Consider the following 21447-nt stretch of genomic DNA (forward strand, 5'->3'; position numbering starts at 1 on the left):
CTCGTAGCCTACATTATAATTCTTAAAGACATACTTGATCCTAGACTTTTACGAGCTTAAATTAATCGAGTCTTACCTACGGTCAAGCCTATGGTACGACCTTGAATGGAATGAGAAGTTCTTTATGAGAGTGAACGAATTCTTTTGATATATTAGTCCTTAAATTACATTTGAATGCATTTTTTAAGTACGTGGACTAGTCTCTTTCTTTGTCTGTTGGTAAGGGCACATAATTTGCGATGAATTGGTAAGGTCCTTGATTCTTGAGTTGGTATAAGAAGCGAGTCATAGAATAGAATGTATGGAGTCAATTTCTGAGGCTAGTATATTAAAAGAAGTCACTTAAATGTTTTAAAAATCTTGGCCTATAAAGCCTTGAAAAAGAGTGTCAATAGTGCATATGTTGGATCCTAAGCTTTGATATAAGCCTTTATCAAGTATGATACTTGAGTATATTTTGAAAGTATATCTTGCCATTGTGTTGAATTATTAAGTTGCTCGAGGATGAGCAAGAGCTTGAGTGTAGGGTGATAATAATTGGCAAAAAGTATATATTTTTAGGTGTGTTTATATCCCATATATTATATCATTCGATAAAGATAGCATGGTTATTAGTTTGATTTATACTCATTACGTGTTTCATGTGTCTAAGTGCGAGTTTGGATGAAAGTTGATCAAAAGAAGGCAATTTAGAGTGAAACAGGATGCTAGAAAACAAGAAAGAAAAGTTGAAGGCAGCTCGCCTGAAGGCCGTGCGTCGTGGGAGAAGCGGATGAGTCTGAGGAGTGATTCTTCACTCAAAACAGCGAATCGGCACCATCTTGCGGCCCAGTATGCGAACAAAAAGAAGGAAAAAAAAACAATTGGAAGCTCGTCTGGATGGTGCGTGTCGTGTGAGGGCCAAACGCGATACCAATTATTCCCGTCTTAGATGGGACTAATTAACTTGGACGTCTTTCTAACCACCTTATGTCATATAAATACTCCATGTAACATCTTTTGATGAAGGGGGTTATACATCTTTGGAGGCATGAAACGTGCAAAGAGCAGAAGAACATGGATTCAACAACGAGTTCATATTTTTCTTTCATTCTTTCTTGTTCGTTTATGAATTTTAGCTATTGTTGTCAACACCAGTATGAGTGGCTAATTACTTTAGTTTTGGCGTTGTGGTTGATATGATTATTGACCTTTGGTAATTGCTACTTTGTTGATACGAATTATTATTATTGGTTGTTGCTTGAATTTTAGATTTAATTTTTGAATTGTGTGGCTATTAATTAACCTACTATCTATGCTATGCTTGGACAACCTATATTTATATTATTAGAGTAGGATTAAATAGAGTTACTTCTGAACTCGTGTCTCGGGGAAATATTTTGCGGTTAGGATAGGGATATACCTAACAATCTCGCTCAGTTGAATTTCATGTTATATTCATTCATAATATGTTCAATACCACATGGATATAGGATTTATATATTATGGATAGGCGGGTAGTATTGAGGAGTATGCTATTCACATAAACGATTCGGTTAACTAGCAACCGTAGATAATTCGAATTAATGGGTGAAATTATGAACTCAATAGGATTGATAACGCAACGACAAACCTGAATCTTCATCTCAATTGGATAAGGCAAAATCATAAACATTGGCATTCTTGTAAGTTTAGTTAATTAGTTGTTCAATTTTTGCAATATTAGTTTAGTCACAACCACTATTTTTTTGATAACCTCGAGTAGAGAATAAAATTTTATTTGCTTAGGTAGCAAGTAACATAAGGCTCTATGAGTTCCACATCCGATTTTCGAGTCACGTTACTACTTGTGAACTACGTGTACTTGTGTGCGCTATGGGATCTAACGATACGTACCTCAAACTTGAATGACTTTTGCTTAAGAGGCAAAAATGTGAACCTAGGATAGGAGAAAATTAATTTAAAAAAAAAAAAAGGTGGTTTGCACCGTAATACTTATTTTTGAATTTATTTTGGCAGGTTAAATGTTACACTAAATAAAAACAAGAACTATAAGTAACTGGTAAGTTGTACCTCGTTTTTTTTGAGCAAAAACTTCGTAAAAATTGTACGGGGTGCCCTATTTAGTCGTCCTCACTTAACATGTACCCACATTTAAATATTTCTTAACTAGTACCCAAAGTTTAGATAACTTTAGATCTTTTTCTCGTCTTCCTCCCTTTTCTTCATCATCATCATCATCATCTTCTTCTTATTCTTCTTCTTTGCTGTGAAAATAAAGGTGATAGTGAATTCATATGGTATTTGTGAGTATATTTTAAGGTAGTCTATGGTATCTTACAATGGTGAGCTGTTGTGACGCTTTATTTTTTACTACTGCTTAGGGATTCTTCTTCATGGGTTAATTAGATTTATGTTATTTTGACAAATTGATGATTGTGGTTTGTTCTTGATGATATTTGGAGGTTATGTTTTAAATTTGAGCTCTTTTGGAGTAGATTTAGGTGTTAAATCGTGTATTGGATTGTTGAAATTCGAAGAACAAATTTCAGACCTACGTGGCCTTAAGTACATAAAAACATTAGGTGCACTTCAGACTAATTTGGCCTTAAGTGCATCTGAAGTGTAATTTTTTTACTTTAGGCCTATTTGGCCTTAAGTGCATTTGAAGTGTAATTTTTTCACTTCAAACTTATTTGACCTTAAGTGCATGAAAACATTGGTTGTACTTTAAACCTATTTGGCCTTAAATGCATCTTAAGTGCAATTTTTGCACTTTACACTTAATTGGCCTTAAGTGCATTACATTTTAGACTAATTTTTTTTTTAACTTCAGACCCGATAAGTCTGAAGTTAATCCTAAAGTGGGTAGACTTGCAAAGTTTTGTACAAAGCGGGTATAGTTTCAATTGTGACCCCAAAACTGAGTATTATTTTGCTAGTTATTTTGCTAAGAACTATAGCTATTGTTTTTTCTGAACCAATTTTGACTAATAATTTTGTTTAAATTGGTTGTAGTTGGAGCTGTATTTCACATTGATATTCTTCTCATTAGGTATAGAACTAATCATGATGCTGGAGACTAAGTGCAGAAGTCCAATGATTGAAATCAGTTGTAGTAGTTATGTAGGATTTTACTCTCTCGTCGATCCCAACTTGTTTGGGGATTGAGGTGTAATTATTGTTGTGTAATACTCGTTCATTCATGCTCAATTGCTCACAAAAAGTAGGCACATTTATAAAAACTGGTTCTCATAGAATGTAAGCAAACTAAGGCGAATGAAGAAAATCAGAAACCACTTGAAATTATCATTTACCTTTCCTTCGATAATTAATATTTGCTTGTGTTTTGCATGGATGATTAAAACGAAAGTTGACAGTACTTAAAAGCATAGTGACAACCCCAAAACTTGTACGTAATAAAGTAGTGTTTATTTATTACAGATAAAGTTGCAGCTGCAGGGATATTAGATATTTACATAACTCCCATCTTCTTAAACTAGTACTAGTATATCATTCAGAGGGGAAGCTCCTTTAAGTGAACTGAAGAGACATACGGTTTCGAAGACCAAGTCAGAGAATATATAGTTCAAAATGGTTGGATATTAGAAGCTCCTGACTGCATGCAATTGCAATGGTTATCATTGAGATTCCACTGATAATGACAACCCAGTTGAGGATTTTCTGTATTATGTATTCCTTGGAACTGAAATCCCTGGACATGAGCAGTACTATTGGATGATCCAATATGTCCAGAATAAGAGTCCATGGAACTGACTTCTGAGGCTGAAGAACCTTTGCCTTTACTACTTGGAGTTGCATTAGTATTCCCATTATTATTATTATTAATAGTAGTAAGTTGGATCTTCTTCTTTGTGTTGAGAAATCGGCCGCCACCATCTCTAGCTCTTCTCATCGCATGCCGGTGCCGAGATTCATGAAGATAAGGCTGATATGCATTTGAAGAAATAACATCATTTAACTCACCTTTTACTAGATATCTCCAAATGTTGAACTAGCTATAAAGATGCAGAAATTGTGTATCTCATGAGTAGTTGGTCAAATTCATTTAGGGCCGTCTTTCTTTGTTCAGCTGATTCCATTACTGTCAACTCAAACTATGCATACTTATGCAAAAACAAAATTGAATCAAATCAAGGAAAATATTTGCTCTGCTTCTTTCGAGTCTTAAATCACATCAAGAATAAAATTACAAAGCTTTATTCTTTACCAGGACAGTAACAAAAGGTTGAGAATGCTGCAATATGTTATATATATATATAAGACAGGAAGAGTAATTACCTTTCTAGATTTGACCACCTTTTGCTCCAACACAGCCTTTGCACGGAGTTGCCTTCGCCTTAGAATTCCATGGTATTGTTTGGCATTTACATACATAGGCTCCTCCTTCACTTCAAGTGGCAAAATCATTCTACCATTATGCACTGATCTTTCTATATTTTGATGTACCTTATATAAAGGTTTATAAAGAAGTTAGAAAGCCCATAACGAAGAAAGCACGAATTATATATATATCGACAGACCTAAAAGCAAACCAAGAAAAAATTATCAGTACGTGGCTTATTATCTAGGAATAGTCGTCTAATTCAAGATGGTTCCAAAAGTCCTCTGCCTACCCCAGTTTATAGTCGTCTAATTCAAGATGTAGAATAACTTACCTGACCCAGTTATCCTGAGTTTCCATGATCATCAGTTTGGTTTTAACGATTTTCTCTAACATTTCCTCTATATATGTTCTTCATTTACCCTGGGAGATACACGAGCAGTGTCAAGTTCATGTTAGGTGCTACAGAAAGATCTCTTCCTATTTCCTCTCTAACTAGGATGAAGATTGTTTGACTAATTGATGCCCGAAATCAGTTGCTGGCGTCTTACAAACCAATTGTGGACTTAATTACCTTTTTTCTTAAGTACCTTCTCTAACACAAAGAAGGAAATTTGACTCGCTTGGACCCAGAATTTCAAGTTGACGGGGCACCACTAAAGGTCAATATTATTCAAAAACGTTTTTAGGATTGAACTCCTTGTATTTTTAAACTTATGAATTCAAATCTAATATTCATTAAAATTGTACTAATGAATCTTTACATATATTTTATACTCCCCGTGGGTTCGAATGAATCCGTCCGAAGGGCTAAATCCGCTCATGTAATCCTATCAGTCATCTGTAACAAAAAATTAGAGGATTGTTATTGGAATCATAGGAACCAACTTTAGATTAAACGTGCTGGCAATGAGTTAAAGAGAATTAATACGGGAGTATCATTTACCTTTATTATTTTTAGCAAGACAAAAATTTACCATATCAACTTCTTGAGAATTTCGCAGTAGAGATCAGTGAGTCAGGGGCAAAGCTTTCTGTTTTTAGTTGGGGAAAGAGAATTGGATTTGAGATTTTGAGGGATGAACTTGTTTATAAGATAGGTGTTGAGTATTGAATTTTTGATGATTAACAAAATATGACTAATTACTCAAAGAACCAGGTCCTCAATGTAGTTGTTTAACTGTTGTGAAGAACCAGCTTCTCACGTTAAAGGATCTAACTCCTCATAATTGATACTTGTACGTTTGTACAAGACAGTGTAACTTTATCTCAAAGTTACCAGGTCCGAATTTGGTGGAAGATGGTTACTGTAAGTGATAAAGGTCGTTGCTCAAGAAGATATGGATAAGTCCGTCAGAGACAAAAGTCCCAAAGATTGTGGAATCCTTGGAACAGTAGAAACCCTATCAAAGAGGAAACTGACTATGAATAGGTCTCCTAGAAGATCTCAAGTCGTGTTTAAATAGGATTGAGTTTGGACTTGGCAACCATCCTTTCACACATCAACAACAGAGTCATAAAGTGGTTCACTTGTGTTGAGTACTTGTCTTGTACTCTTCCCGAGTTAGCCTTGTAAATGTGTTTTAGGAAATTGAGTTGTAATCAGGTGTTATAAACAATTAGTTAGTTGGAATGAGTGTGGTTTTACAAGTTAGAGTTACTCGTGAATCAAATAGGAGTAATAGGAGTACTGGAGATTATTTAATTACAGCATTGTAATTGATACATTTTGGCTTATTGTTCTAGTGGAGTTGGAGATGAAAATCCTACTTGGTAGGTCGTGGTTTTTGCACCTTTGAGCCGGGAGATTTTCCACGTTAAAATCATCGTGTTCATTTTATTGCTTATTTACTTTTCGCTTAAGGAACACAGTAAAGAACCAATTTCTTAGTAATTTATATGGGCACTCAAATTAACAATTGGTATCAGAGCAGGTTCTCTCATTTACACGACTAACACCTAGAGAGATTTTGGAAGAAAGATGAGTGTTCCACCTGGAATTAACGAAGGACAATCAACTACTAGACCACCCTTGTTCAATGGAAAATATTACAGTTGGTGGAAAACAAGAATGGAAGATTTCTTGACAGCTGAAGACTATGAACTATGGACCATAATAAACCAAGATCCTTTGATTCCTACTAAACAAAATGCACAGAGTAAAACAGTTCTTAAGGATCCCCTCCGAATTTGTGACAGCAGATTTCAGAATGATGGAGAAGAATGCAAAGGCTAAGAAAATCCTTATATGTGGACTTGGTCCTGATGAGTACAATAGAATTTTTGTGTGCTCTAATACGAAGCAGATTTGGTATGCACTCCAAACTACTCATGAAGGAACAAATCAAGTTAAGAGATCAAGAATTGAACTACTCATGAGAAACTATGAGTTTTTCTCCATGAAGGAGTCTGAGCCCATCCAGGATATGATGACTAGGTTCACTATAATAACCAATGAATTGAAATCACTTGGAAAGGTGTTTACCTCAGAAGAGTTAGTTAGCAAAGTCCTAAGAATCCTTCCAGCTTCATGGGAATCAAAAGTCAGTGCAATCCAGGTAGTCAAGGAATTGGATAAAATCTCACTTGATGAGTTGGTTGGAAACTTAAAAACTCATGAAATGAGAAAGATGGAACTGAGTAAAGAAGAACCAAAGAAGGATAAGGCCTTGGTCCTTAAGGCATCCGAGGATGATGAATTTGACTACGATGATCCTGATCTAGCAATGTTTTCCAAGTTCAAGAAGTTCATGAAGAATTCCAAAAGTGCATCCAAAAGAGAGACCAGTAGTAAACACAAGCAGAATGACAAAGCTAACTATGATGGGTAATACAAGTGTGGCAAGCTAGATCACATGGTAAAGGACTGCCCAATGTGGAAAATCGAGCCGAGGAAAGAACGAGCTGAAAAAGAAAAATGGAAAAAGATGAAAGAGAAGGGTTCCAATAAAGGAAAAATCCTAGACAAAGAATTTACTAAAGCTATGAAGTAGGCATCCTTGGTAGCATATGAGGATAGTGGGAGTGATCAAGAGAAAGAAAGGAGGATGAGGCTATTAGTCTCTACGCTGTGATTGATAAACATCAAGTTGTGAAGACAGAACCCCCAGTACAACTTGGGATGCACATTGGAAGACCTCCTCTGTTTGATAAACTCCACTATGATGAATGGAATCTACGTATGAAAATATTTCTTCAGGCTACTGACTTTGATCTATGGGTAATCTTCAGTCATGGACCAATTCTCCCAACCAAATTGGATGATGAAGGTAACAAGTGCAACAAAAGAGAATAGGAATACGATGAGGAAGATCGTCAGCTAGTTCAGAAAAATGCCAAAGCAAAGGACTTGCTCTACAGAAGTTTGTCTAGAAACACTCTCTTCAGAGTGTCCTCTTGCATCTATGCTCATGATATATGGAGGACATTGGAAACTGACTTTGGAAATAAAAATATCGAAGTGGCTCTGGTGGCGATTGAAGAATCAAAAATAGAGGAAGAAGTAATAGGAATGATGGCCATGAGTGATTCAGAAACTGAAGATGAAACAAACCAGGTAAGTATATCTGACTTGAAAGAAAATATTCATGCTATGTACAAAAAGCAACTGATGGACATAATTGTGACCTTAATGAATGAAATTGATAAAATGAGTAATGGAAATGATGTGCTAATCAGTAATCTTTCTTTTGTCAAACTTAACATCAAAGAGCTTGAATCCGACAAAGCTAATTTAGAGAAACAGTAAGAACCAGGTTCTTGAATTAACTTCTGAGAATGAGAAGTCTCAAGATACATATGGCAAAGACAAAATGAGTGATCTGCAAGATAAGCTTGAAAAGGAATTAAAAATTGCTAATGAAAATTTTTGTATGTAGAAATAAAGTCTTGCATGAGAACCTAGAAAAGGCTAATTATGAACTCTCTAGACCAAGCAAATGGCATAGATCTTCTGATGCCTTGAATTGGCTAAATAAAAACTGTAGCATTAACAAATCTGGAATTGGCTACATAAAACCTGTCCCTAAGTTTGACCCAAAGTATGTAAGAATTTATGATAATAAAATGTTCACTCATTGTGGAAGAGTAGGATATTTTAGAGACATTTGTCCTGCCTTAATTCATGCTCAGTTTAGAAACACCTTTGGTATTGCTAAAAATGTGAAAAAGGAAGAGGATCCAAAGGTTAATTCTCCTGTCCATACTAAGTGGATTAAGGTTAACAAGAAAGTAGCTTCTAAGCCTCCTCCCTTCTAGGAAAGAAGGGATCTGATTCATCCTTTTTCAAACAAAAAGGGACCTAAGCTAGTCTGGGTTTCCAAAACTAACTTGTGAATTTTGGTGCAGGCTAATGGTAGAGAAAATAATCAGGACTGGTATCTAGACAATGGATGCTCAAGACATATGACTGGAGAAAAGAAAAACTTTCTCTCTCTGACAGCCTTCCAAGGAGGGAATATGTCATTTGGTAATGGGAAAAAGGGTCAGATAACAGGTATTGGTAAGATTGGAAAGTCACTCTCTTATGCTATAGAAGATGTGTATTATGTGGTAGGTATTAAACACAATCTTCTTAGCATCTCTCAAATGTGCGACAAAGAAAATGAGGTAAAATTCAATTCCAAAATCTGCACTATCACTAAGCTTGATACTGATGAAATTGTGATAAAGGGAAAAAGGCATAACAATGTTTACAAGATATCGTTTATGTCACTTCCCCAGAGTGAGCACACATGCTTGAGTGTAGTGGAAGATGATCCACTACTATGGCATAGAAGACTGGGACATGCCACTCTCTCTCAACTCAATAAGTTGGCAGCTAAGAACTTGGTCCTTGGGCTACCTAAAGTTCAATTCACCTCTGACAAAGTATGTGATGCCTGTATTAGAGGGAAACATGTTAGGTCATCCTTTAAATCTAAGAAGTTTGTAAGCACTTCTAAACATCTGGAACTCATTCACATGGATCTACGTGGACCAATGAGAATAAGGAGCAGAGTAGGTAAGAGGTATATGTTTGTGATTGTTGATGACTTTTTCAGGTATACCTGGACTTTGTTTTTGGGATCCAAAGATGAAACCTTTGATGTTTTCTCTGTATTTGTTAGAATGATTCAATAAAAGATAGGATGTAATGTTTTAAGTATAAGAATTGACCATGGAACTGAATTTGCAAATTCAAAATTCCTTGAGTTCTGTGGCTCACATGGGATTGACCATAATTTCTCTACACCTAGAACTCCACAATAAAATGGAGTTGTAGAAAAAAAGAATAGATCCTTAGAAGACATGGGGAGGACCATGTTGATTGCTAGTGGACTGCCTAAGAACTTCTGGGCTGAGGCAATCAGTATTGCTTGTTATCTGCTAAATATATGCATGGTATGACCCATTCTTGAGAAAATTCCCTATGAGTTACTTCGAGGAAGAAAACCCAACATCACTCATCTGAGAGCCTTTGGGTGCAAATGTTTTGTGCACAATAATGGAAAAGAAGCTCTAGGTAAGTTTGATGACATAAGTGATGATGGAATTTTCTTGGGTTACTCTCCACATAGTAAGGCATACAAAGTTTTTAATAAAAGAACTATGTGTGTGGAAAAAAATATTCATGTTATTTTTTATGAATCTAACAATTTGGATGAGAAAGGTCTACATGATGAAGATTATGACATAGGATTCACTGGTGATGGAGATACAATGGAATCTGATGAAGATGGATCTGAAAACCACAAAACAATTGACACTGATCATGAGGAACTAGAAGAAGACTGAGCTACTCGAACTGCTGATCAGAATAATGAAGCCACACCCACTGAACCTGTTCCCTTGGGTCACTCCTCAGGGGAATCTTCTCTGGGTATGCGGACCAGACCATGGAAGCATCAAAGCTCACACCCTCTTGAAAATATCATCTCTGATCCAAATACAGGGGTGCAAACCAGGTCTTCTCTAAGAAATCTATGTGCATTCATAACATTTATCTCACACGTTCTACCTAAGACCATCAAAGAAGCTCTAAAGGATCCAGACTGGATCATAGCCATGCAAGAAGAGTTAAATCAGTTTGAGAGAAGCAAGTTCTGGCACCTAGTACAGAAACCCAAGAACAGAACAGTTATAGGTACCAGATGGGTGTTCAGAAACAAGTTGGATGAATAAGAAAATATCACAAGGAACAAGGCCAGACTGGTGATTCAGGGATACAATTAAGAGGATGGCATTGACTATGATGAAATATTTGCACCTGTATCTAGAATGAAGTCTATAAGAATGCGAATAGCCTATGCTGCCCACATGGAATTCACTTTATACTAAATAGAAGTAAAGAGTGCATTTTTGAATAGGTACCTAAAAGAGGAAGTGTTTGTCAAACAACCTCCTGGATTTGAAAGTGAAGAATTTCCTGACCATGTGTTCAAACTGGATAAAGATTTTTATGGTCTGAAACATGCTCCTAGAGCTTGATATGAAAGGCTCTCAAAATTCCTCTTAGCTAACAACTTTGTAAAAGGAAAGGTGGACAACACTCTATTTCCGAGGAGTAAAGAGAGGAATATCCTGATTGTGCAAGTGTATGTGGATGATATTATCTTTGGGGCTACCAATGAAGCAATGTGCGAGGAATTTGCTAAGATGATAGAAAATGAGTTCGAAAGGAGCATGATAGGTGAACTAAACTTCTTTCTGGGTGCTACAAATCAAGCAAACTTCTACTGGAACCATGATACATCAACAGAAATATATCAAAGAGTTATTGAGAAAATTCAACATGGACTCCTCTAAGTCTATTGATACCCCCATTGCCATTGCAACAAAGCTAGACCTTGATGAAGAAGGGAAAATGTGGAACAAAAGCTATATAGAGGAATGATTGGGTCACTATTGTACCTCATAGCAAGCATGCCTGATATAGTGTTTAATGTGGGATTATGTGCAAGATTTCAGGCAAATCCCAAGGAATCCCACCTGAAGGCTGTCAAAACAATACTAAGATATCTCAAGGGGACCCCTGACCTTTGTCTATGGTATCCCAGAGGGTACAACTTTGATCTACTTGGTTATGATGATGCTGGCTATGTAGGTTTTCATGTTGACAGGAAAAGCACTTCAGGAACATCGCATTTTCTAGGTTCTTGTCTGGTGTCTTGGGGAACCAAGAAGCAAAACTCAGTGGGATTATCTACAGCTAAGGCTAAATATGTGGCAGCAACATCCTATTGTGCTCAGTTACTATGGATAAGACAACAGCTAATGGACTATGGTATATTTGTTAATTGTGTTCCCATTTTCTATGATAACACCAGTGCCATAAACATTGCAAAAACTCCATGTCGGCATAAAAGAACCAAGCACATTGACATTAGACATCACTTTCTCAGAGACAATGTTGAAAAGGGGAATATCTCAATTAACTTCTGTAAAACTGAAGATCAAATTGCTGATAGTTTTACTAAAGCTCTGAGTAGGGATCACTTTGAAAGGAATAGACTAGAACTAGGTCTAATCAACTCCTCCCACTAAGTTGACACCCAGTGATTGGTTAGAAAAAAACATAATAAGACATAGATATTTAAGTACAATGTGTTTGATTGATCTTTGTGCTTGTATTAAGCTCACACACTCGCATAGAAAATGTGGTTGATAACTGTGTTACATGATACTAATATGAAATGTTGAAGCTTTATTACAGAAATGAATAAGAAGTTGCTAAGGAGTTGGTTCTTTGACTCAGGTTTGTGCCAGACTGTCTTAAGTCACTAGAACTTATATTCTAAAATTACTGCTATACTCAGACTTTTCTTTCAGTTGGAATCACTTCTAGTCGTCTTCCAGTCAAAGAGTAAGGGGGAATCCTTGTGTAATTAGAGATCAACTACTCCTGAAAATCTTCCAGTCAAAGTAACCGTTATAAGAGTCCCGTTAGAACTCAAATTCGGTCACCTTCTCTTTTCCAGTCAAATCAGGAGTAACGCCTTTAAAAGGCCCTTATGATCAGCTTTTCTAACCTCATTGTTCCTTTCAAACCCTAAGCAAGAATCGAAAGCAAGTATCAAGAACTAACCATTCCATTCTCCTCTTCGAGGTTCTCATCTGATCACCATGCCTAAAGCCAGTCAAACACCCTCTAAAGCGAAATCATCAACCATGGCTGAAGCAAAACCCAAAATCTTGAAGCCTAAATCAAAGAAAAATGTCGAGCCTTCAAGAGAACCCAAACACACACCTATTCATTCTCCATCAATATCCTCCACCATACCTACCTCATCCTCTTCTGCTCCTGTTCCTGTTATTCCCATCTTCACTGAACCTCCTCCTTCAAAAGTCACCACCCATGCACCTGAGCTTCCTACGAAAAATATCTCCAAGACGGCAAAGGTCAAAGCAACTTCAAGAAAATTTGTCAACTTCAAAAATATCTACGACCGTTAGGTCCTGGGTTCGAGTCACAATGGAGAAAAAGTGTGGAAACACTATAGATCCTCCTAATTTGGGAGGGGTTTTAAAAAAAAAAGCAACTTCAAGAAAATTTGTCAAGAAAGTGCCTGAGGCTGCTATGTAGAGTGACTTTGGAGTCGAGGAATATATGATTCAGGGGGAATCAGGTATAGGCACTACTGATCAGGTACCACTTCCTGTTTTCCAAGTTAGATATTTTGGCTTCTACTAATGATGTTGCACCCCTAGATACTCTTTCACCTACGCGTGAAAAGTCACCAATAGAGAAATTCACGGTAGAGGAACATACATGGGATTTGGGAAAGAAGGTAGATACAACGGTTGTGGAACCTATGGTTGAGGGGGAAGGATGTAAAGTACCAGTACAAAATGAGGCTTCTGATAGCCTTAAGTTTAGCTGGACTGAGGATGAGGAAGATAATAAAGGTGAGAAGGAAAGAAGAAGCTATGACCAGTCATGCGGAACATGAAGCTCAAAACATAGACAATGAAGAAGGAAAGAGTGAGAATGAGGGAGTATCTGGATATGAGAAGGAGAGTGATATAGAGGATAAGACAGGTGAACATGCTAATAATTCTGTAGAAGAAGAAAATCTGAGTGAAGAAGAGGAGGTTTCTGAAAGTGAGGGAGAGGATCAAGAAAAGGTATGTGAGAGTGAAGAAGGTAATGACGAGAGTGAAGAATCTGAAGGCTCTATGACAATTGGAAACACTGTCATAGCCCCTTCAGAAGAAATTGGTGAGGAGACGAGGGCTCAAGAACCTGGGTCTCTGTTGGTTCCTTTCATTGGAAATGAAGAAGTTAGCAGTGATGAAGATAATATGCCACTATCTGAGGTAGGGAAGAAGCTCAGAAAGACCACTGAGAAAGCTACAAAGACAACAGTTTCAACAAGAAAAGAAGTGGTTCCTCCTGCTAGAACTCCTCTCATAAGGAGTAAAAGAAAGGTTGTTGATGCACAAATCATTAAGGAATCTAGAAGTGCAAAGAAGCCAAAGAAGAAGGTTTCAATTGTGGAACCTGTTGTTGAGGTGGATGGAAAAGATGAATCCGATTCAGCCTTGCCAGCAAAGTCTGCAACACCAAAGAAAAGGGGAGCCAAAGTCACCAAGCCTGCTACTTCTTTTGCAAGGGCCAGTAGCGGTAAGACAAAGAAGAATATTTCAGCTGTAGTTGATCGACTCACAGAGTTTAGGAATAGAAAAGTACTAAATGGAAAGATTCGTGCGAACACTGATGAGAAGGGAATGGCTCAACTGGTTGAGAAACTTGAGCTACATGGGTGGAAGGACATGTTTGTCAAAGCTTTCCCCCCAATATGTGTTCTTGCGGTGGTGGAGTTCTACACAAATTTCACTTTTGATGGGAAGGTAGTCAAGAGTAAAGTAGGGGGCTTCGACATGGAGTTTGATGCTGAGGAACTGGGACTACTTCTGAATATCCCTTCTTTGGGATTTGACAATTATTTGAAGAAGAAGTGGCCAGCCATGGACAATGATGTTGACACTGGCATTGTGGTCACTAGGAAGTTCTCCCAAAAGTTTGAACTAGATGCTCCCCAGAAAGTGTACAAGACTGATATGACCCCCTTTCACAAGCTATAGTTTCAGTTTGTCAACTCCTGCATTCTTCAGAGATCGAGAGAAGGTATGAGGCTACTCTACTAGACATGGCTGTGATAGAACTGCTCGACAATGGTCAACCTATCAATCTCCCTAGCCTGATAATTCAGCACATGGCAAGAGCTGTAGATACCTCCAAACCAAAGCATGCTATGCCATATGGTTTCATGTTAACTAAGTTATTTGACAAGCTCAACATTGCCTTACCTGAGCTTAAGTTTGGAAACAACAATGATGTTTTAGATGTTGTTACCCTCAAGCAGTGTGGCTATGATGAGATCAAGGTTAGAGGACCCACATGATCTGCCATTCTTCCTGGGAGTAGTAGGGTTGCAGAACTCAGCAAGAGGTTGGAGTTGGCTGTTGAAGAGAATGCCAAGCTTCGTGAAGATAATAATGAACTTAGAAAGGAAACTAAGCAACTCAGGGAAGAGATCCGAAGAGACAGGGAGGCCCATGCTCAACAAATTGCTACCCTTGTGAAAGCCTTGACCCCCTCTGCCTCTCACCCTTGAACATGTTCCTTCCGAGTGTCCTTAGTTTGTTTGCCTTTCTAGTGATATCTTATATTTTGTTTTTTTTTTCTTACTTTGAGTTGTCTGTAGTTTGCTTAGTTTACTATCTTCTAATGATAAAGACAAGGCCCTAGGCTTCTTTTGGTACTACTTCATGTCTCCCATTCCTCTGCTTTACTGATTTGCACTCTTTTTGGATCATCAACTTAGTATATTTGCCTTTTCTTATGCTTGTATTGTCTCCTAATAGGCTTTGAATCTTACACTCTATGTGCTTACTGTCTACCATCTGTTTGTGTTTATTCGATGATGCCAAAAGGGGGAAGATAAGGTGGGGACATACATGTACTTGATGTGATCATCTGGTTCTTTGATGTGATTGCTGGTTCTGGGTACAGAGTTTGTCATCATCAAAAAGGGAGAATTTGTTGAGTATTGAAGTTTTGATGATTAACAAAATGCGACTAATTACTCAAAGAACCAGGTTCTCAATGTAATTGCTTAACTATTGTGAAGAACCAACTTCTTAGGTTAAAGGATCAACTCCTCATGATTGATACGTGTACGTTTGTACAAGACATTGTAACTTTATCTCAAAGTTACCTGGTCCAAGTTTGGTGGAAAATAGTTGTTGTAAGTGATAAAGGTCATTGCTCAAGAAGATATGGATAAGTCCGTCAGAGACAAAAGTCCCAAAGCTTGTGGAATCTTTGGAACAGTAGGAGTCTTATCAAAGAGAAAGCTGACTATAAATAGGATTCTTAGAAGATCTCAAGTCGTATTTAAATAGGATTGATTTTGGACTTGGCAACCATCCTTTTACACATCAACAACAGAGTCATAAAGTTGTTCACTTGTGTTGAGTACTTGTCTTGTACTCTTCTCGAGTTAGCCTAGTAAATGTATTTTAGAAAATTGAGTTGTAATCAAGTATTATAAGCAATTAGTGAGTTGGAGTGAGTGTTTGATTTTATAAGTTAGAGTTACTTGTGAATCAAATAGGAGTAGTAGGAGTACTAGAGAGTATTTAATTAAAACATTATAATTGATACATTTTGGTTCATTGTTCTAGTGGAGTTGGAGATGAAAATCCTACTTGGTAGGTCGTAATTTTTGCACCTTTTGAGTCGGGTGATTTTCCACGTAAAATTCATTGTGTTCATTTTGTTGCTTGTTTACTTTTTTCTTAAGGAATACGGTAAAGAATTAATTTCTTAGTAATTCATACGGGTACTCAAATTAAAAACGGGGAATGAATATAAAAGCCAAAAATTGTAGTTAGTTGTTCCAATATCGACTCGAACTCAAGTCCACAACGTAAAATACATGGTATTTTGAAGTAACAACTCAACTGGTGCCCCCAACGATGATTTATTTCTGAAGGTGCCAAGTCTGTTATACAAGACTGTTAGGACTTTTTTGGTACAATGGTGGAATATCTCATGGGATTAGTTATCCCACCTTCTATATGGGATTAGTTATCTCACCTTCTCCCAGATTAACTAATACTTTAAAACAAATATAAGATAAGGTCAATCCCAAAATTAATTAATATATCACAATATAAAAATATACAAAATATGTCGGAAAGTATTTGGAATAGGTATTGAGGGATTTGAGGGACAATTATATCTTTAACCATGTTTATGCCAGTATTAAAAATCCTTGCATTGCTTTTTTTTTTTTTGGGATTAAATTTAACAGCAAACGCAGTGGGATGTACTACTAAAATCCTTGCATTGCTAATACCATGGTTTGTTATGTATTAGTTATACATAGGATAGAATGTATAACTAATATACATAGGTTAAAAAAATATATCAAACAAGGAATTAGTAATGTACAAAGCTAATGCTTACATTATTTTTTCTAATACCTCCTACCAAACGAGCCCTTAAGGTTTATTACAGATAAAGTTTTTCAAAGTTATTGGGGTCCGGTGACCCCTCTTTGCCAAACTTGTTTCATGTCTATTGCAAACTAAGAGTTGTTTGGTCAAGCTCCTTGAATGCTAAAAGTACCTTTTTCTTCCAAAAAAAAATACTTTTCAAAAAATTTGAGGTGTTTGGCCTGGATATAGAAGTGCTTTTGAGCAACACTGCAGAAACCATTTTTCTGCTTTTAAGGAAGCTATAAGTTCTAACTTCTTCCAAAAATCATAAAATTAATTTTTTAAGACAAAAATATTCTTACCATAAATTTATATTTCTCAAATTATTCCTCATTAATTTGACATTTTTCTTTTTCTTTTTTTGTTTTGTTTTTACCATCCCTTAATTCTTCTCTTTTTTTATTCTTACCATACTTTTATTTTTCTTCTCTATTCCTCTTTAGGATAATCTCTTTACTATAAATAGATCATTTTTTTTTATATCTAGTGATTTATATTGAATGATGTATTTGAGATATTTAGAATCATCATGTAAACAATAAGTAACTTTAAATATTCAGTATTATTGCTTTGGTATAACTATATGTTATATTGATTAAAATCTTTAATTTATATATTTAATTTATGTTTTATATTTTATTTAAATAAAACTATTATAAACTGAACCTTGATATTATTTATTTTTTACGTAATTTGACACTCCGAAATAATTTTTTAAAAGATTGGCAAAACACAATTTGCTTATCAAATATTACAAAAAGCACTTCTAAAGTGAATTGATCGGTCAAACACAAACTACTACTCTCCTAAATTACTTTTTCTAAAAGCACTTTTAAACAAAAGTATTTTTTAAATAAGCAGGATTTGGCAGCTTGGCCAAAGAGACTCTAAGTATATTTAAGTTATATACAATGAAAAACTAAAAGTATATTACACTAATTTTAACATGCATGCTTGTGAGTTACCACTTTTACTAGGTTAGTAATTGATGTTTATCATTGACATATTTACATGTAATAAGTACCTTACAAATGATTTGGGTGTGTAAATATTCTTACCCCATTGATACAGAGAACATAAACTCACAAACTAAATATAATATTCAAACTAAGGAAAGATAACAATATTGATCAATCATATGTCCTTGATAGAGGGGATCCAGAATATTAATTCTATGAGTTCAGGACTCAAGTTCCAACCATTAACCCATCATCTTTAATAAGTTTTGGGTTCATAATTCAATATTTTCAGCAATTTAAGTAGTTTTTACACAGAAAAATCCAAGTCCAGGCTAAATATTATGGTTTCATGAAACCACATTAATAATGCTAGATCGGCCCTAGGCCTCATGAACAGATAAACTCACAAAAAGAAGTGACTACAACGTACATACCGTAGATTCGCCAAATGCAGCAGCCACATTGCCACCAGAATATTGTGGTACTTCTGAATAGGGATATGATCTGAATGCCTGAATATTATAAAATGAAATAGAGTAAATAAGTCCAATATTCACATTTCACCTAAAAAGAAAGAGAGGAGAATATTGCTCACAATTGAGGGGGGCATCAGTTCAAATTGATTAGCTGCTCTTAAGTTTTCACCCATGATTGGAGGCATAAATTCTACACGTTTGCCATCTCGCTTGCAATCACTATCTGCTAACAAAGGTGGATCCATGATTTGTTGTATATGTGTTTCTGTAGCGACCTTAAGTTAATATACAATAATAACTGATCAATTCACAATCAAATATTTATAGATATTTAGTGAATTTTTTAATACATATAGAGAGTTTAAACAAAAAATATTGTGTTCACGTAAACCAATATATCATATGCTAGCTCTGCCTCTGTCTGCTAGTAAAAGAAATTATTTGCTTCAACCTCAAAATCATACAGATACACAGGAGTGCTCATGGTTCACTTTGATTTGGTTAATGCACTCCTCTCTGTCTTTCTCTAGTTGTAGTTAATTTTCAAACTGAAATGAGCATCACTGTATTATTAAGTTTTTAAGAGAGAGGATCAAGAGAGGAAAAGATAGGTTTAGAGAACTTGGAAATGATAGGAGTAACAATCACTGGTAGAAAGTAATGACAACAAAATTCAGAAGTTGCAATGTTACCGGACTTTTGATATATTGTACGTCCGGCTTCTCCAAAAGCACCAGCTCCCATTTCTGATCGTAAATGAAAAACTTATAAATTGAAGAAGAATTCAATTTTCACAGGAAAACCTCCTCTGAGAAATTGACTTAAATCTAGATATATCCAAGAAGATGGTTAATTTTCATATTTTCACTTGATTTGCACCTTTCTTCAAGGAATTAAGCTTTTACTTCTATCTTAATTAAGCTGCATTTAAGTAAACTATATAAAAGGAAATTATCTCCGTCGAGATTTGTTTTTTAAAATTCATATGGAAAGATGCAATTTTACTATTCAATTCAGATTTCGTGACTAGTTTTCGTATACTATATTTCTAACCACTAATATATTTATCCATAACATGCCCTTGATAATAGCTGTATTTATCGTTTAGTGCTGCTACCTTCTTCAAGACGTATCTAGAATTTTAAAAATACGGGTTCATCATTATGTTAATTAAAAAGGGCATGAGAAATTAAGAATTTATTTATTTATTAAAAAGAATGATATGGGGATTGAACCACTGACTTGAGGGACAAAAGAGGCACTTATGCTAGGGCAGTAAATTCAGCATGGGTAGCCACAATATTTAGGTACATAATCTGAAAATTTAGCATTGTTTATTGCCTAGAGAGGACAGAATGGGTGCATGTACCCCACTCCCCTACACATAAATCCGCCCGTCCAAGTGCTGATTATCTTGAACTCAACCAACAACAATTCATAATCCTCCGGAGCAGCTTTTTCCCTCTCCTTTTCAATTATCAAATAATTTTGAATTTTACTTATATATCGACTGCATAGAAAAATATTTACGCTATCAAATTACGTTTTGTGTATTCTGCCTTAATTTTAAGACCATAAATTTCGCCTCTAACGAGGGCTATCTTTAAATATCTTTGATATTTTTTCACAATGTTGACGCACATAAATTAAACTCAATATAATTCAATATAAGGAGAAGAAGAAAGTTTTTCCTAATCCATATGGGATTCTTGTCTTTCGCAATTCATATAAGACAAAGAAGTAAAGGAAAAATAACCTGACTTTCCATTACCAACTAGTATTGATAAGAATATCAACATCAACTTCACTAATCTAAATATACTCTTAAGCCTAGTTTCAGCTGATGCAGTGAAAACTCAGGTTGCTAAAACGAAAAAGAAGCTACAAAAGAGGTTCATAAATAATGAATCATCATGAGAAGGATGATTATATTGTCTCACGAACCTTTCAGAAAATATATAAAATTAAGAGAGCCACACAAATTATGATTATCCCAATATATGAAGTAAACTATAACAAAAGTTTTTGAAGATCATTTCCTCCTTAATTTCAAAAAAAGACTTCAAAAAGCATAGTGTTCCTCACAAGTCACAACTAAGGAGTTCCGAGAACCTTACTGCTATAATTATCACTAATTATATATTAATCTACCAACAATATATTACTACAAATTAAATCCATAGTTGTAGCTAGACACAGAAACGCCAGAAATTAGCAGGCAATTTTTCCCATATCAACCAAAAGATAATAAGTCAGGAAAAACAACAACCAAGAAGAATATTTTCCCCCTTCTGCCAACAAAAACTGAATCAAGAAAACGATAGTAGACTTGTCACCATAAATCTAGACAGATTATAAAATTTCCACAAGTTTCCTGATCAAGCAAAAGAGATCATGCTAAAATAAGAAAAAGAAACTAATAACTGATAATCAAAGATCACTCACATGAGATTGATTGGAGACAATATTCTTAATTATAGGCTTTCTCTTTGTGGAAATGCATCAACCACATAAAGATTTAATATGGGTTTTGGTCTATTCAAATATGTGCATGCGAGTCCTTATAGTAGTAAGAAAAAACGAGAGAGAGAGAGAAAGAGAGAATCAAAGAAGGAAGATAAGAAAATTACATGTGAATATTTAAATATACAACACAATCTAGGATCACCACTGGAAGACAGTGACGCGTCCATTATTCCCTATTAAAAGACTAAACGGCACTTGTTTAATAGTATACATTTTTTTTCTGCTTATTATGCTCACTTTTGTGATAAGATAAAAGGCATTGTGAGATAATGAGTTTGTTTTTTAATTGGCAAGAAATATAAAACGATAAGAAACATGACTAGGCAGTAGGCATAAGATAAGGCAATTTCGTGAGAGTCTGCCCGCGTTCTCCTCGAGAATATATGCCTAATTGGTGGTAAAGATCCAAATTGAATTAACAATTTGAGTAAAGCATGAAAGAGAAATGAATTTTATTAACCATCTTATCCTAATAAATAATTTCCTAGTATAATTTTATACTTCCATCATAGTGCAAAACGTTACCCAAAATCTTGCAAGTAAGATAAAGAGTATTCTTTTTGTTTAAACACTTAGTAATTTCCAAATTACTAACTTGATTTGTCCAAATGCTATGTAGGATTTATTAATAAAGAAACATTGCTTATTAAGAATTTCTTCATTTTTAGGATTC

At 35.5% G+C, this 21447-nt stretch overlaps 1 protein-coding gene across 6 annotated transcripts; it reads right to left on the reverse strand.

Annotated features, from left to right (window-relative positions):
- Window positions 1–3268: 3268 nt before the first annotated feature.
- On the reverse strand, window positions 3269–20864 carry LOC104121691 (nuclear transcription factor Y subunit A-7-like). Of its 6 annotated transcripts, none has more exons than XM_018766739.3 (6): window positions 20694–20864; window positions 18941–18994; window positions 18368–18471; window positions 18207–18284; window positions 4282–4449; window positions 3269–3928 (listed from the first exon to the last, which is right to left on the reverse strand). In XM_018766739.3, the coding sequence occupies exons 2-6, from the start codon at window positions 18990–18992 to the stop codon at window positions 3569–3571; spliced, it is 762 nt and encodes a 253-aa protein (XP_018622255.1). In that variant the 5' UTR covers window positions 18993–18994; window positions 20694–20864; the 3' UTR covers window positions 3269–3568. The 6 variants fall into 6 exon arrangements, with proteins under 6 accessions (XP_018622255.1, XP_018622254.1, XP_070048019.1 ...); XM_018766738.3 differs by having other exon boundaries at window positions 18368–18513; XM_070191918.1 differs by having other exon boundaries at window positions 18368–18523; window positions 20694–20863.
- Window positions 20865–21447: the final 583 nt, after the last annotated feature.

Source organism: Nicotiana tomentosiformis, chromosome 12 (assembly GCF_000390325.3).
Source record: "Nicotiana tomentosiformis chromosome 12, ASM39032v3, whole genome shotgun sequence".
Classification (NCBI taxonomy): domain Eukaryota; kingdom Viridiplantae; phylum Streptophyta; class Magnoliopsida; order Solanales; family Solanaceae; genus Nicotiana; species Nicotiana tomentosiformis.